Source organism: Pieris napi, chromosome 17, assembly GCF_905475465.1.
Source record: "Pieris napi chromosome 17, ilPieNapi1.2, whole genome shotgun sequence".
NCBI lineage: Eukaryota > Metazoa > Arthropoda > Insecta > Lepidoptera > Pieridae > Pieris > Pieris napi.
In genome coordinates, this window is record NC_062250.1 from 4,438,751 (window position 1) to 4,457,314 (window position 18,564).

General features: G+C 34.0%; 1 protein-coding gene across 1 annotated transcript; it reads right to left on the reverse strand.

The window, feature by feature from the left end:
* Positions 1–1,030: 1,030 nt before the first annotated feature.
* LOC125057801 (cytochrome P450 4g15-like) lies at positions 1,031–12,834 on the reverse strand. Its single transcript, XM_047661703.1, has 11 exons — positions 12,699–12,834; positions 12,089–12,297; positions 10,986–11,183; positions 10,494–10,676; positions 7,366–7,435; positions 6,606–6,732; positions 5,474–5,657; positions 4,468–4,580; positions 3,081–3,318; positions 2,168–2,353; positions 1,031–1,519 (listed from the first exon to the last, which is right to left on the reverse strand). Exons 2-11 carry the CDS (start codon positions 12,291–12,293, stop codon positions 1,338–1,340), a joined length of 1,686 nt encoding a protein of 561 aa, XP_047517659.1. The 5' UTR covers positions 12,294–12,297; positions 12,699–12,834; the 3' UTR covers positions 1,031–1,337.
* Between the last annotated feature and the right edge of the window lie 5,730 nt (positions 12,835–18,564).

Consider the following 18,564-nt stretch of genomic DNA (forward strand, 5'->3'; position numbering starts at 1 on the left):
ATTAAATATGAAACAATAACTTGATAAGTTGTGTGTAACATTATTTTTAAAGGCATTTTTTCTTCCTATAACAGAATTTACAGTTTAGTCAAGTAAAAATGTATTTCTTATTTCGTATTGGGGAGGTCACCGTAAAATTGTAAACACCGTTAGATTGTAATCTATCTCGCGAGATTGTAAACTGTCGAAAGATTGTGAACTCAACGTACTGCTTACAATTTAACGTATTATTATTCGGTAGATTGTAATCTATCGAAGTGTTATATTTATATGGATATTTCGTAACGGGATTAGGTCCCTTAACTTGAATGGCTGGTCCAGAAGGCTTAATTAAGAATAGGGACTGCTTTGCATTCATACAGACTAAATCAATTTCCAACTAAAAATATATAATATCAAGAATGCTGATCAAGGTTTTTGGGTGCCAGGTAGCGCCAAAATACCAAGCCATTATTTTAAATGTTAAAAGAGTTTATTAACTCCAAATAGTACAAAATAATATTTTTGTTTGTTGACATTGTGACAAATTAAAATATTTTCCACGATAAACATCCAACCATTATCGCTGTTATTTATTAATGTATGCATCATTTTTAATAGTATTTTCTATACATTTATAGTAAAATTATAGTGAGGTCATTATAGTAAAATTATAGTAAGGTCCCCATTTATTTCGTAACATTTAAACAAAATACTATCAAAACAGCGGCGGCGCTCTCAAATCAGTCATTTTATGATTTGGCATTCTGAAAAGATGGGAGCTTGTAGTTTTTGTTTATCAGAATGCCAAATCATAAAATGACTGCTTCACGACTGATTTGAGAGCAACCGCCGCTACAAAAAACGTGTGTGAGTTCGAAAAGTGAGTTACAGAATCGCAGGGCTGTACGTAATTTAATTTTAAGAACAGTGCCTTGGATAAATTTAGTTATCATAAATTTTAATAACCACCTACATCATTTATGTTCGAACTATATTTAGTAACCATGTAAGAGATTGTTTGTAAACCAAAAAGAAATTAATAAAACCATTTTATTAAAGAGCATTTATTTCATGTAAAAAATCACCTATCGCAACCAGTCAAGAATATAAATAACCCTAATTACACAAATGATAAACTTATATCAATTAGAAATTAGTTACGCCATATATTAACTTTCTCCTAACTAGACGACTAATTGCAGACCTAGAATTCCATATTCCATATTTCCAGCTAAAGAAATAGTCACGTTGGTTATAATCCCAGCAAAGGTTTTGACAAGACTTCGTAGGGGATTGAAGGGTGGGGGGAGCTCCTAAATTGAGGTATGTTGAAGGTCTGCAACCAGTTAAGGAGTTTAAGCAGCGGTGGATGGTACCCGTTGCCTGGGCGCAATTTGTACCCTGAAGCCGTCTGCTCTCTTCAGGATAATATCAGCCTGTAGCACAAACTGGTCCTCGGTGACGTCTGACTCCATCTTGTAGTTACGGAGAACAGTGGAGAGGAGTACTTTGAGTTTTAGAAGGGCGTATTTGCGGCCTGGAATATGCAACACGTTGGTTAATATCATAAAAGCTAAATCTTTTATAATTTAATTAGATTAAGGGTCTGTTTCACAATGTATGGATAAAGTCCCAAATAGCTATGCAACACATAAATTATTTGGAAGATAAATTGTGCTATTTGACATTCATCGGACTCATAACTTATGATGGACTATGTGACGAATAGCGCTATCTGACAGTCGTGAAACGCAACAATAGTGTTTATCCTACCAATAAGTAATAAATAGCTAATTTGGAACTTATGTAGAACTTATCCGTACATTGTGAAACAGACCCTTAGCGTAATCACGCTGATAGTATTATGCATATTGTTGATTTGTTGACTCTTTGATAACGCCATACGAAAAATGATTTTATTAAATATTTTAGTTTAGGGTAAAAGTTTCTATAAAAAGAAGAGAATGTATTTAAATCTAAAGCCTCCATACTTAGGCAAGGTGTCGTAGCGTGGGAGAGTATTTAGACCATGAGTTTATGACATCATGATGTATATGTCATTTGCATGCCTATTTTATTGCTGATTGTGCGGTGTTTTTATACTTAACCAATCTGAATGTACCACATTCTTTGCAAATAAACGATTAATTATTTAGACAAAAAGAAAAGAGAAAGGAAGACGTACCGACACAACTCCTGGGTCCAGCACTGAATGGAATGTAGCTGTAGTAGTGTCTGTTCGATGTATTCTCTGGCAAGAAGTTGTCAGGGTCGAAGACGTTGGGGTTCTTGTAGTATTTGGGGTTGCGATGGATCTGGTAAGTTCCCACAACCACGGTTGATCCCGCGGGAAGTAGGTAATTGTTTGTCGCTGAAATTTACAAATTACTTCATTAAGGACTATCTGCTAGCCGAACCATTAAACTTACTAGCTTTTCAGAAGTTTATGGGAAGTGACAAACACGGTATAGTAAATTAAGTAAATAAATCGGCTCGTGTCATCACAGTTCATTCCTAATTCTGTCAAAATGAGGGCATAAAGAAAATATTGGTTTATTTAATTTACATTTGGGGGTTTCACCTAAATGTGTATATGTTTCAACTTACTTTTTACTTTTATATTCTATTAATATTGTAAAGATAAACTACTGGGCCGATTAATATTAAATTGCTTCGTAAGTAAATAAATAGATTATCTATCTATTTGCAAAATATTTGAAAAGTAAATATCCAGCCGTGTGAACTGATAGCCCAATTATTCTAGTATATTTTATATAATCTAATATATAAAATTCTCGTGTCGCGGTGTTTGTGGTTAAACTCCTCCGAAACGGCTTGACCGATTCTCATGAAATTTTGTGTGCATATTGGGTATGTCTGAGAATCGGACAACATCTATTTTTCATCCCCCTAAATGTTAAGGGTAGTCCACCCCTAAATTGTTTTTTTTTAATTTTTAGATATTTTTTTTATTTTTTTTTATGATACAGCATTAAACAATACATACAACCCCTAATTTTCACCCCTCTACGATCAACCCCTATTTTTTTATTATAAATTATATACATGGCAAAACGACGTTTGCCGGATCAACTTACAAATCTTAACATCACGGTTCAGCTTCCTTGCAATAATGGGCACTGGTGGGTACATCCTAAGAGATTCAAAGATGACTCTCTCGAGGTATTTCATCTGAAGGGTGTCTTCAAAGGTGCATGGACGGTCAGAGTCACCGAAGATAGAGTAGAGCTCGTCGTACACTCTGGTCTGAATGTCATGGTGGATACCGAGGAGGCAAAGCACGAAACTGGATCCAGCAGCCGTGGTGTCATGGCCCTAAAATTATTCATGAAAAATTACGTGTCTTAGAACTTATTTAGACTTCTATGACTCCGTATACGACGGTATAATATACACTGAGTAATAGTTTCGAGTCCGATGAAACGTTAATTGTTTTGGTCTGTCATAACCAACTGGGATCCGTCACTAGATGACGTTATAGCTCTTTTTTTTTAAAGACAATTATTATTCACACCAATTGACCTAGTCCCATGCTAAGCTGGTGAAGCTTGTGTTATGGGTAATAGGCAACGGATATACATAAATATTATAGATAGATAAACATATAAATACATATTTAAACACCTAAGACCTAAGCGCAACACCAAATGCTCATCACATCGATATTCGTCTCAGGCGGGGATCGAACCCGGGACCCATGGAGTCGCAGTCAGGGGTACTAACCACTAGACCAATGAGTCGTCTTTTGGCAATCAGCACTTAAGGTAAGATGCAGTTTCAAATACGGGAGCCAATTAGCACTAAGTCTCATCTTCAGTGGCGTAACTATACCATCTGGGGCCCGTGGCAAATTCTTTGTATGGGGCCTGTACTCAGTACTTGGGGGGTTGTACTCAGTTTAATTATAATATCTAAACTTCGAGATTTTCAGTACTCAATTACATGTTGTATATGTCCCACTAATGGCCATCATAGGCATCCTCTCTTAGGCAAGATGGAATGGTCTGCCTAGCGATTCTGTAACTCACTTTTCGAACTCACACAGAGGTTTTCACAGCGGCGGTCGCGCTCAAATCAGTTGTAAAGCAGTCATTTTATGATTTGGCATTCTGATAAGGAGGGACTTGTAGTTTATTGTTTGAAACCGCTGTGAGAGTTCAAAAAGTAAGTCACAGAATCGCAAGGCTGTAGTCATTCATCCATAGAACATAATATCTCTTCGGCAGGGGCCCTCTTGGGTCGAGGGCTCGTGGCATTTTGCTAGCCCTGCCATCCTATTGTTACGCCACTGCTCATCTTTGAATATCGCACGTTGTTGACTCGCCGTAAACGAGCCCTAAGAGACGTAAATAGCAAAAAAGAAACAAGAAAAAATATTGCTAAAACTTTAAGAAAATCATATTGCCCTGCCGTGCTCTTTGTTGTGACGAAGTTCTATCTTCTATAAAAAGAAAATTGAAATACCTCGAACATAATAGTGTCAACCTCTTCTTTAATTTCGTGGTCAGTGATCTTGTGTGCTCCACTCTGGGCGGCTTCAATCATAAGGTCCAAGAAAGCAAGTCGTTTCTTTTCACCTAAAACAGTTCATGTATGCTTACAAATCAAATAAGATTTAATTTAACTCATCTTTCTCAAGTCATCACAGCTTATACACAATTTGACAGAAAGAGACAAAAGAGTATTTAAAAGAGAGTAATTATAGTGATTTTATATTTTTGAGTAAGAGGGTATTACGTCATATCGAAAAGAATAAATAAAATCACCCCAACGTAGGAAATACAGTTGGTTGAGCAAAAATCCTTCAAAGCCAAAGAATTATTTATTTTAATGGAACAGATATATGCATTTATATCGTAAATAATGAGTGAAAATATATTTGTATCGATTCTGATGGAATCATGCTTATGTCATGGTGTAATGGTTGCAGCTCCTTACAAACGTTGTGTAAAAAAAAACATGTCGATTAAAAAGAGTGGCGGAGAGTTTATTGCCAGTTCTTCTCTTCCGTTCTACGCCTTTGATTCGAGAACTGGCACTAAATGTAAAATTAGAAGCATAATATGTATTTCTTTACTGACGAGTCATAAGTGTACAATGTGTTACCTATAATGATTAAATGATTTTTGAATTTCGAATTTGAATTTAATCTCAACCTCGAACTGAACAATATTCTTATTATAATTTTTTTTTAAAGACAATTCACACCAATTGACCTAGTCCCATGCTAAGCTGGTGAAGCTTATGTTATGGTACTAGGTAACGGATATACATACATATTATAGATAGATAGACATATAAATACATATTTAAACACCCAAGACCTAAGCACAACACCAAATGCTCATCACATGATGTTCGTCTCAGTCGGGGATCGAACCCGGGACCCATGGATTCGCAGTCAGGGGTACTAACCACTAGACCAATGAGTCGTCATCATATTTAGTTACAAAACTTCTCTTATCCTTACCAACATCGTTCTCATCATTGAAGTCCAGATCGTCACGGTAGCCCTTGAACACTGTGTCAGCCAGGGTCTTAGCATTGGCTAGTCCAGACATGTCTTTGTCAGTCGTCTTTTCTTCTACAACGGTTGCTGTGGCAAGTCCCTTAGATTTGTTATGGATGTACTTTTCCTTCTTGTTCTTGATTACCTATTGCGAATAATGTGAAATATTATGTATATTTGAAGTTGTACTTCTTTAGGCGCTTTATGAAAAATTGATGAGAAATTTTACGATGCGCGCGCACCGTGACACAAAATTAACAGACATAATACATAATTAAAAACAACATTCGAATAATAATAGAATTTATGTTACACTTATGTAAGAGAATAATAATTAATATTGATTCATTTAATTTTTCAAATGTAAACTGAACTTTATTGACTATAATGACTCCTTTTCCAGTCTTTGATTATTTAATTGTAATTAATTATTTGCATGCAATCAAAAACTATTTTTAATAATGCCATAGTATAACTTCTTACGCGCGTACATAAGTACACGCACCCTTTTTTATATATCTGTGCATAAGTATTTGTATCCATTATTTTGCATTGTTTCGAGGTTCGAGCCAAACATTTCAGGTTTTACGCAACAACATGTAAAAATCTATTAAATTACTTTAAAAAATTATTGTATTATATAGCGGAATTCTTCTGGGATGATTTCGGTGCCTTACATTATTATATATCTATGCCGTCACTTGAGTAGCCTATAAAAAATTCGTATAAATAATATCTATTATATAGTAATGTATATAGTATAAACTGATGGATCCCACAGACGTTGTCCTGTACACACATCAAGATCTGTCCAGCCGTTTAAGCGTTTAATTACGAACTTGCACAGCAGATTTAAATAATTATATATACTAGCTGTTTATTTGCTATATAGATAAATAACCTAGATACCGACTGCAGCGCCATCTTCCGGGCTTTGTGAATGAATTTGTGAATCTAAACCATCCAGGGTGCCAGTCAAACGCATACAAAAAAATTCATTTAAATCGGTCCAGCGGCTCACGAGGAGTTCAGTGTCATACACACGTACAGTAGAAGTATATTATATTATATATATATATAAATAATGTATTACTTTGTTGGTAAGTCCGTGGATGATTCCTAAGAGTTTCTTCTGTTTCTCAAAGAAAGAGGTGAACTTGAAAATGGCGTCAAAACGCAGCCAGAATTTGTAGTGCCTTTGGTGAATAATGTCACACATCCTGAAAATAAATAAAAAACATTAAAAGCAAGCCTTTAAAATAATAATTTTATTATTAATTCAATTATCTTTATAGATTATTTTTGTCGCATATTTAAGTTGTATTAATAAACTAGCTGGTGCCGCTGCTTCGTCTGCCCAGGATTAGTATTTCGAGTAGCTTATATTAGCGTGGCGTAGAAAAAAACTACTAAAGATATTGACTATTTAAGATAAACATTTCCATCTGGATGATAATGTGTGTAACTCTAGCGGTTTTGGCACCGCACGCCAGAATATCTCGCAGATGGTAGATTTTTTTCCTACTTACATGATATTTTGGACCATTCACACAATATCTCAATAAATGTGTTATTCTGATGTATAAGCTATATTATTGTAAAGTTAAAGTACAATCCATTCAGTAGTTTTTATGTGAAAGAGTAACAAACATCCATCCATACTTATAAACGTTAGCGTTTTTAATATGAGTAGATATCCAATAATTTCATGTGGCAGCAATTAGCGGGAAGTGGAACAGGTGGACTTTGGACTTTTCTCCTTTCAGAGAAGACATTTTGGGTCGCAGAGTGACGCTTTTTTTGACACATTTGTCACTACATTTTATTTCAGTAATAAAGAAAATAAAGCTTACTTCATGACAGCCATAGCGTAGTCAAAGCCGGACGCATCTTGAGTTTCCTTTGTGATACCCATTGCCGTTTCTGTAGTTAAAACAAATTAACATAAACATTATTACCTAACATAGAAATGTATAAGGATTTCTTTTCAACATTATAATAAAGTATATTGTTCATTACAACGTGGCTACAACCCTTAGTATTGGGCCTTAGATTCCTGTATCTGTTTCGTGATATTTTGAAAAATTACGAAAGAAAGCAGCAATCCCCATCATCTACTAAGATCAGCCTTCTTAATCAGGCACACGCCGGCGCTTAGGTTTGCTGGTTTCCTACCGACGTTTTCCTTCATTCAATTCTGAATATTTAGGTAAATATTTCGATGTCTAGATATTCAACAAGTTCAAGTCACGGTTATGCACCAATGGACTTTTGTACGGTAAAGAAAACATTGTGAGATATGTCGTGCCTTAGCTCCGAAATCGTCTGCGTGTCTACAAAGGGTTGATTACGAAATAAATACCGGCATCCGATACGATTGTTGAGTATTCCTTAACTGCAATCGATTTACGTCATCATCATCAGCCCGAGCTACACGCTATGCAAGTAATTGATATAATGCATTTGTCATAATTACAAACTGACCCTGACTTATCGGCACTTATTAAACAAAATAGATCAACAATTATAATTTAAGTATTCAGTAAAGGTCGGATATATACTTCAAAAGCATTCTTATTATTAGAAAATATAGTGTATTAATCCGTACATTTATATTAAGTTGTCAACTATAATGACAGTGGTTGCCCCAAATTTACTTTTTATTTAAAATAAGATTATAGTATAAGATCCCGCTATACAACGACCTTCACCGAGATGCTTATTTAATGAAACTTATTTTATATTTAATTTATTATGTCAATAAATATAATCCATATGGGTTGCCTAGCAAATTTCAGTCCAGAGTATGTTTAATTAATATTAAAAAAAAATTTTTTTTTAATAATTTGCATGTAGTAAATTTTTTGAACTTTTTTCAATCAATATTTTTAATCAGGGTAATTAAAAACAATCTAACATTTGCATATTCTATGGGCTTCATACTTTCGATTGGTATAGAATTTATCTTATAATACCGGTGAAATGTTTAAAAAAAAATTTTTTTTTTAAATTAATAAAACATACTCTGGACTGAAATTTGCTAGGCAACCCAGATGGATTATATTTATTGATATATTAAATTAAATATAAAATAAGTTTCATTAAATAAGCATCTCGGTGAAGGTTGTTGTATAGCGGGATCTTAGACCATTATTATTGTGATTATAGAATGCATGACCTTAAAAAGAGGAAATTGTAATGTTTGTTCTAAAAAATAAAATAATTCAAATTGTGTGTAGATACAGAGATTGAAGTTTGAAATTATATTTTATATTTAATGTATGTGCGAAATGTTTTTAATAAATAAATAAAATCTGACTTTTGCCCTAGTGAACCATTTTTTTCTTAATTAAATAAATAAATTATACATATGAAACAAAAAATTACTAAAACAAAGGAATTGTTAAATTATTATTACCTAAAGGTCATAGATTAATAATGTATTATGTAAATGAACGTTACATGATTGAACAATAAAATAAATTTGTGCGTCAGAATTAATTTAAATTAATTTCACTTTCATTTACATAAATTAATTTAATATATAAAAGCGTCGTGTCACGGTATTTGTGATTAAACTCCTCCGAAATGGCTCAACCGATTTTCGTGAAATTGCATTTGGGTATCATATCGCTTAGGTCTGCGAATCGGAAAAACATTTTTCGTCTCCCTACATGTTTAGGGTGGTCCAACCCTAAATTTTTTATTAGACAATTTTTTTTGTTTTTATGATACAACATACAAAAATACATACAACCCTTAATTTTCACCTCTCTACGATCAACTCCTATTTTTTATTTGTTAATTAAAAACTTGACTGGAACTCTGAGGTTTATATAGAGAAAATTTCACGGAACAACCTAAAAAGTTTTCATTCCGGAAAACCGAACAGTCTCTGGGGTAGCATAGCAAAATGTTCCACGTTAGTATGTACTAAAAAGATAGGCTAAGTAAAATCACATTAAGGTGAAACGAAGTTCGCGAGGGCATTTAGTAATATGTAAATATAATAGATTCTATGCATTAAATAAAATTGTAGATATAAGTATATGACGTTAACAATATAATATAATAGTTTAATGTGTGTGTGTGTCATTACAATGTTGTATAAAGGACTGTTTAGCGGCTAAAAGGACAGATTTTTAAAATTAAATTAACTATATCATATGAATCGTATACGCAATTAGGTAACTCGTTTGTTTCTCTCTGCAAAACTGTGATGAAACACATAAACTCGTTAACTGTCTATAGTGTCGCTTAGAGTGAATCGATATATAGGCGTTATTTTAGTTTTATCATGATAAAATCACTTTTGTGAAAATTCTCCACGCAGAGTTATGTTACGCATGTATACGTAAGGATTCGAATTTGAGACCGTCATGAAATGACTCCTGTCTATACTGTCAGCCCTGCGATTCTGTAACTCACTTTTCAAACTCACACAGCGGTTTTCACATCGGCGGTCGCTCTCAAATCAGTCGTGAAGCAGTCATTTTATGATTTGGCATTCTAATAAACAATAAACTACAAGCTCCCACCTTTTCAGAATGCCAAATCATAAAATGACTGCTTCACGACTGATTTGAGAGCGACCGCCGATGTGAAAACCGCTGTGTGAGTTCGAAAAGTGAGTTACAGAATCCCAGGGCAGGTCGCTAACTGTCATGCGTGTTCAATACAATAATGCTTTTAGGATGCTCTTGAACCGGGTACGAGCGGTTGGAACAGCCTCTTGAAGACTGTGGCAGATGACCTGTCTTCGCCTATCATGACGCATTTTGTGCGTACGCTTGTCGGTTCAGATCGAATATATGCTAGACTTTTTCATGAGTTTTATGTTTAGCTTTTGAATACTAATATACTAACACTAGTCTGTAAGTATATACTAACATAATGATGGGTAACATCTGAACAAATAAAATAAATAATAATACGTTTTTATCCACTCCGAATCTTAGGGACTTTAAACTGTGGCTCTTACCTAATAGAATATCCACTGTTACACCACTCATGTAGTCATGAACGTCGAAAACTTTTCCCATTTCCGACTTCATCCTGTTAACCACAGATAGACTGTTCTGGTTAAATGTGTCAACGAAGGATTTCAAGATGTTTATGTGGAATGTAGGCGCGATGATTTTGCGGTGCGACCTCCACTTTTCACCTAAAATAATCATAGATGTATGTTAATTATTGTTATACATATACTATAAAGTAGTTTAGAAATTCATTGTAATTATTTTATAGAAATTAACCAAGTGTAAACTGACCTATGTTTACTGACTGAAAATATGTTTGCGTAACTTCAATATGTTTCTTTGTAAATAAATTTATACCAAATAAATTCTAAATGATTTTTTAGAATTTTATTCGTTCTCATTTTCGTAGAAATTATTGAGTTGGTAGTTGTTTTTTTAATTTTATTGGATTTAACACAGGACAATGAAATAAATAATTCAAAAATAGAATTTACCTGAGCTGATTAGAAGTCCCTCTCCAAGCCAAGGTTGGAAGAATCTATATTCGGAGGCCTTATCAATGTGAACTTGACTGTTGAGGATGACTTCCACATCGTCGGGATCAGTTAAGAATACAAGTAACTTAGATCCTATCCAACCACGTATGACGGTGCCGTACTCCTCAACGTAAGTTAAAGCTATTCTCACCAATTCTGAAAAACCCAACCAAGCGTGAACCGATATTTTCATATTGGATTACGTTCCAGTTTCAAAATACCGGAAAAATGGCGGTAACATTTCATATAAAGCTCGTTAGATAGATATGATTATTTTTCCGACCCAAATATCGGCCAATAGAATTGCACCATTCGACGTCACGTGGTACAACCTACATGGTATTATACTGATAATTTTTTGTGAAAATTTTCTCTGGTAGTTGCTTCAAGAAAAGTATTAAGTAGTTGTTTTATTCATTATGAAATTCTTATTTGTTAACTGTACATTTCGTCTCATGGTGCAATTCTATTGGCCGACATTTGGGTCGGAAAAATAATCCCCCGAATACCACACGAGCTTCAAAATTATCGGCCATTTCCCTCAAGCTCTTGTGGTATTATAAGTGAAAAATTCAATATAGCAATGACAGTTACAGTTTTGAAAATCGAACGTAAAACATAATTTTCAACAAATAATACTATTTTGTTTATACTTAAAGCACATTTACAATTAATGGAGATTTTTTTTTTCGCCCATGGTGCGGGCTATAGTCTTTCGACCATACCGCCTAGTCTTTCGTAGAATTTTTCCTTTAATTATATATTATGTTCACATATGTCTTTCGTAAAAAAGCATTTTAACAATTAATAGAGACAAGGCCCAAAGGAATGACAGGCAGTGAAGGCTACAAACAGATGACATGTTTTTGACTTGTCATTTCAAACAGAAGCGAATTAAACTGGACAATTCAGTGGTGAGATTCAGAAACGACACTATGAATCCACTTTCACCTGGAAGTCAGACTTTGCACTAAAGGTGGATTTTGAAGTGATTTTATCTGACATATTAGTCTATACAATAGACATACGTCAGAATTAAATAGTAATTGTCTATGGCTTACCTTCTGGTTTTTTACCAAGAGCCAAAAGGGCATTACCAAATACTGGCAATGCAATGGGCCCTGGTAATTTGTTTCCCAGTTTGTATATTCTTGTTTGCTGCTGCCATCTGTATAAGAGCCAGAGTCCAGTGGCAAGAAGAATTAAAGGATAGAAGATCAGTCTTGTCGACAGCTGATTCGTCTGGATGTCATCGACGACCGTCATTTTGCTGAAATAAATAAAAGCTTCATATAAACTTTTTCGTATAAACGTATAAACAGTTTTAAAAAAATCTTTCACATTTTTTGGATATTTGGTCAAAATATATGCTTCTAGGGTGTTTTTTTTGTATTTTTGTATTGTTTATTACTGTAATAAAACCTCAAGTTATATTTAGTATATTTATATAATTTAAATTTGGAATTAAATAAAAAAAACTTATAAAGAGACATTTAAGGCGTATCCTGTAAAATCTTACTATTTCGTATCTCTATCGTATTAAATATTGATTAATTTAATACACCTTAATAAAGCAGAACATTAACGTAAAAATATAAAAATACAACTGTATACTCTTATTTTTAAATTAAAATTAATATAGAAAATCACTAAACCACTTCACTTTCGTACCTGGTCCTCCAGACGGTATGGTTTTAAAGATAAATCCGTCTCACTTCACTAACTATTTTTATAGGTGAGTTAGGTTTGGCGTAATAATTTGCAAAGCAACTGTTTTTATAGAATGACCCTGCCCAGTGATGTATTGTATGTAAAGGGTAGGATACACTGTCGATTAATTATCATTTTGCGCGTTAGACTTGAGGTATTATTGAGTAGTTTATTAATCATATAAATTGTATTTTCTCTTTCATTTTGATCTTAAATTATTTTTGAAATCGACTAAAAACAATTCTAAATAAGCAACCAATTCATAAGGTGTATAAATTAGTATATGAGAATCATCAAAATAAAGACAAAGCATATACCTAGAAACTAAAATTTTATGTATTTCTATATGATTTGTCTTTATTTTGATTTATCGCGCATTTTCTTATTTTCAGATTTATGTGCACGTAACTATATTTTTGCGAGAAAACTTTGTTACAATACGGTTAAATATTTTGTATAGGTGTAGGTAAAGAATGCTTCTTTGTATATGTAAATACAAATAGTGCTGGTTCAAGTGAAAATCTCTCTTTCTTAACCACAACAATAATATGTTCAGTTTAATTGATAGAAGACTTAGCAACAATTAGTCATTGTAAGCGACATTTTTACATTTATATACCTACTGTAAGTGTACATACTGTACTGTCCCTTTATAGAGGAAAATTTTTAGAATTGTTTAAGAAATATGTTCACGAATCATGTCCTGTACAATATCGTAACTTCACATTTTTACCGTTGTCATGAATTTGTGAAGGATACTAACTTTTTATAATAGAAAAGTCGTTATATTTATACTTTTTAGATTATTAATCTCATTCATAAAGAATCTCAATACATACACGACAATATCGAAAATTAATAAATTAAATTAAAATAATTATTATAAACATTTCAGATGGGAACGTAGCTTTACATCAATAAAATCAAACTCATATTCATTGACATTTCACCTGAAAAAATGTTCATTGTTTGCTAATTGATTAAATTATTATTCGCTACGATTAAAGGGTGAGCTATGATTAGGTATATTCAATTAATTAAGCGAATTGTATTTCAAATATGGGTCTGTTGAACCATCCAAATATTATAAGCGTACGTAATATTAAAAACAGGTATTTTGAATTTCGAACAATTTACTAACATTGTGCTCTATTAGTTTCAGCAAATTCGGTGATCTTATCATTTGCTAAGGGATTATTGTAAGGCGGTAAAGTCATACAGGGTAGGAACAAGTATTAAATCGTTGATAATATTTGGAAGCGATAATAAATAGAAGATATACGATTCTTAATTTAAAAATGTCACGCTGTTTACTCCCACAGTGCAAAAGTAAATAAAGGATTTACGAAAGGTAAACCAATTTTAAGGTCCACTCTACCATAAAGAGACATAAACGATTTTTGAGATGTTTATCGGTCGCAATTGCGATAAAACCGAAAGATGATTCTAGAAATACGACACATATAAAAATATTGTAACGAGTTATATTTCGGTGAAGTCAATGTTTTTAAAATCAATAGGTTTGCATTTTAAGTGTTTACGTTTTATATTTTATTATATTATTCTAGGCCAAATAGAATAATTTTGTTTGCGTTATAAAGTCACTCGATATAGTGCCGGCCACGGAAACTCACAATGCTAGAAAATTCGAATGTGCGTACCTAATATTTTAGTTGACTCTTATTCTTAGGGTATTTCATTCCGAGGCTGCTCAAACTATGGGTGATATTCGGCAACGTGAAAGCGATAAGTGTGTCTTTCGTATATGATAAACCTATTAGATTTTGACGTACTACATAGTGTTAAGTTTAGTTTCAGAATCTTGCCATTTGACTCACGTACGACGTCACGTTCTCAACTATTTCGCAGATATAATATTGGCAAATACAAATAGTATTATATGTATTACTAGCTGACCCGGCAAACGTTGTTTTTGCCATGTATATTATTTCTAGGAAACATTTTTTTAGTGCAATAAAATAACTATCTACTATAATAAAAAATAGGGGTTGATGGTAGAGGGGTGAAAATTAGGGGTTGTATGTATTTTTGTATGCTGTATCATAAAAATAAAATAAAATTTTGTTATCACTTAGGGGTTTGAAAGATAGATAGTAGCCGATTCTCAGACTTACTGAATATGCATAAAATATTTCATAAGAATCGGTCGAGCCGTTTTGGAGGAGTATGGGAACGAACATTGTGACACGAGAATTTTATTTATGAGATTTATTTTTGTTAACAACTTTTTGTATTGAATGCAAGATAAGAACGTCTCTATATATAATAAACTTTCTTCTGAATTAGTTAATAACATGCCTTAAAAACACAAAATTGTTTATAAACAGACATCCAGACAGGAAACGAAGAACTTCTTTCCTGACGAAATTTCGAAGTTAGTTTTGTGAATTTCTTATACATAGACATAACATTTATTACAAACGAAAACACACACACATAAACACACAAAATAACAATACTTAAAGAAAAAATAACGTAAGACATATCAAAAACAATAAAAATTAAAAATTCCATTTTGCCATTCTCATACGATTCGTATGTCTACCAAACTTCTGAGGTTTTTCCGGAACAGTTCCAAACAGAAATCTATAGACCCAAGTATACCCGTAGCATTTAGATGTCAGCACGTGTATAAAGTAATACATATTAAGTAAAAGGTCATCGGCACGGTTCATGTTTACAAGGACTTCGTTTAACGTACTACGTCGTTGTGAGTTTAAGAAATAAAATTGGAATATTGGTGGTCATATTCATGTTTAGTTTGTGTTTTTTTATAACAAAGGCCAACATGCTCTTCTGATGTTAAGAGATACCGCCACCAATGGAGTGTCCATTGGTGGTGGGTCCAATGTTAGAGGGCTTGCGAGTACGTTTAAGAATTGGTACGCTCTTTTCTTAAACCCTAAGGCCTACAACGCACTAGCGGCTGGCCGCGGTATATACGGTCCGCCGTAGCGGCATGCCGTATTCCGGCTAACCGTCCCTATTGCGGTCCTATTGCGGTCTGCCGCAATCGTCACTCGTCAAGTGCTTCTTGAAATATTGCACATGATGGACGTTGAAGAAGTTGCGGCAGTTATTTATTTATATCATCGTAGAAAATATCGTCAAAAAACTCTGCGTAGTGTCTAGCGCAAGGAACAAGCGATGACTTAGGCGGGTAGGACGTGGTATTTGCGGCTAACCGTCCCTATTGCGGCCCTATTGCGGTCTGCCGCAATCGTCACTCGTCAGTGCTTCTTGAAATATTACAAATTCAAATTTAATGACGTGGAATAAGTGATACATGTATCTTATGTTCCATAATAAACATATTTTATTTTTTAATTTTTACTCTTTTAAAATAGGTTTACAATATTTTGTTTACATTTGTTAAATAATTATATGTGACGACGTAGGTAGGACGGCTAACCGCGCCGAGTGCGTGGAGGGGACGCGGCGCGCCGCATCATTCAACCGGTGCGGCTCGCCGCAGCTCCAGATCAACCGGAGCGGTTGACGGTTGACCGCAAGTCAGTGCGTTGTTATCGTGCGGTTTCATGTAATAATCGATGTGCGGCCAGCCGCAGCGGCACACCGCATTGCGGCCAGCCGCTAGTGCGTTGTAGGCCTATGTCGACATAGTGGTGGTGCGCGAATCACGGCTGAATACCATTGGAGGTGTTTCTACATGCGTAACTTAAAATAAACTACGGCACTGAAGGCTAATCGCTTACTATGAAATTAAAAAGATAAAAGAATCGGTTGCAATCTGAGGCCAAGGCCATGATTATTATACACAAGATTGTTGTACTAAAAAACAAAACAAGCTTAATATCCTCAGTTTGTGCAACGTTTAAAAGGCTGGGAAGTGTTTTCTTTTTTAAGTACTTTAAGTACATAAATAAATCAGTGGCGCTACAACCTCTTTTAGGTCTGGGCCTAAATTTCTGAATCTGTTTCATGATCATTTTTAAATCTAATAGGCAAGTAGGCAGCCTCCAGTGCCTGAAACACGCCGTCGACTTTTTGGGTCTAAGACATGTCGGTTTCCTCACGATGTTTTCCTTCACCGTTCGAGCGAATGTTAAATGCGCACATAAAAAGTCCATTGGTGCACAGCCGGGGATCTAGCCTACGACCTCAGGGATGGGAGTCGCACGCTGAAGCCACTAGGCTAACACTGCTATATACTGCTCCAAGTACATAAATAAAAACAAAAATAAAGATCAGCCTTTTGGCGCGTGTATGATGTGATTATAAAATTAAGTACTACGATAAAACTTGTTTGACTTAATATATCTATTTCTGAAAAAACTTGTTTTAATTGGCAAAACAAACGATAATTATGATGCAAGAAGAACATTTTATTTGCTGGCAGTTTAATATTTATTTATTCACACTTATTGCACAGGATTAAATTATAACAATAAACTTGAAAAAAATATTGTTCCACAGCGATCTTTTCCAGGCAATAATAGTGTATTGACGTTTAGTAGGATTTTTCTTTATTAAAGCTATAATAACTAAAAGTAATGTTGTTCTAAAGGATTGAGCGTGCAGCCCTCAAACCTGAGGTCGTGCATTCGTATCACAGCTGAGCACCAATGGATTTTCTCATCTATACGAACTTATGTGCTTTTTAAGGACCTATCCGGTCGCCAAACATCAAACAAGTACATTGTTTCGTTCCATTTTTCGTCATCGTTTCTTGAAGTAGGGCGAATGGAAAAAATATATGGAGTAGTTGAGAGTTGTATTCATTTTGAAAGATCGATACACGATTTAAATAACTTCGCTCGATAGAAAAAATCCAAATATAGCCAATTTTTGACACTTTGAATTAATTTTAAGACGAAAGTGTACATAGAAGATGATTTTGAAATTTACACTATATATTTTATCGCAAGCCAAGTAATCCATTTCAGAGAAAGAAATTGATGAAATTACATTAATTTAATGTTTTAAATAACTAATTGTTATTACGGGCTTCAGTGCTCCAGCTCTCCACTGCGCCCCGCAGTCCCCCCCGAGACACTGACACAGCAATTCGTGCTGGGATAGGGCCTTAAACACTCGGACTTATCGTAAGGAGACCAGCATGTCTTACACATGAGTCAACGGCGTGTCAGGCACGGGATGATAACATTAAGCCTGTTAAGAAAATTTAATTATCACGAAACAGATACAGCAATCTGAGGCCCTGACATAAAGTTTGTAGCGCCTGTCTTTCTTAAGTAGCAGTGAAACAGGTCCATATCATCATACGATCCTTACACGTTTAGGAAATATTGTTTGTTCAAACTCAAACGTGTGATCTAATATATAAAATTCTCGTGTCGCGGTGTTTGTAGTTAAACTTCTCCGAAACGGCTTGACCGATTCCCATGAAATTTTGTGTGCATATTGGGTATGTCTGAGAATCGGACAACATCTATTTTTCATCCCCCTAAATGTTAAAATGTAAATGTTTTTTTAATTTGAAGATAATTTTTTTATTTTTATTGTCCACCCCAATTTTTTTTTTAATTTTAAGATTTTTTTTATGATACAGCATTAAAAAATACATACAACCCCTAATTTTCACCCCTCTACGATCAACCCCTATTTTTTATTATAAATGATATACATGGCAAAAGGACGTTTACCGCTAGTTGTTTTATATAATTGTTTAATATTGGGTATAAGTTTAAAATTTAAAGTAGTTACATAGGTATTTAATTACCTGATAATACAAACAAATAAATGAAACATTTCAAATTACACTGTCACTATTACGCATAGAGCAGTTGTTTTTATATTAGTCATAACTGCTTAGTTATTATTT

Excerpts from the sequence above, each read along its gene's own strand:
- LOC125057801 (XM_047661703.1), bottom strand. The coding sequence starts at position 12,293 with ATGACGGTCGTCGATGACATCCAGACGAATCAGCTGTCGACAAGACTG. Across the intron at positions 7,436-10,493 it reads AACAGTGGATATTCTATTAG|AAACGGCAATGGGTATCACA; the intron begins GTAAGAGCCACA and ends TTTTAACTACAG. Across the intron at positions 3,319-4,467 it reads TTGACACTATTATGTTCGAG|GGCCATGACACCACGGCTGC; the intron begins GTATTTCAATTT and ends GAATAATTTTAG.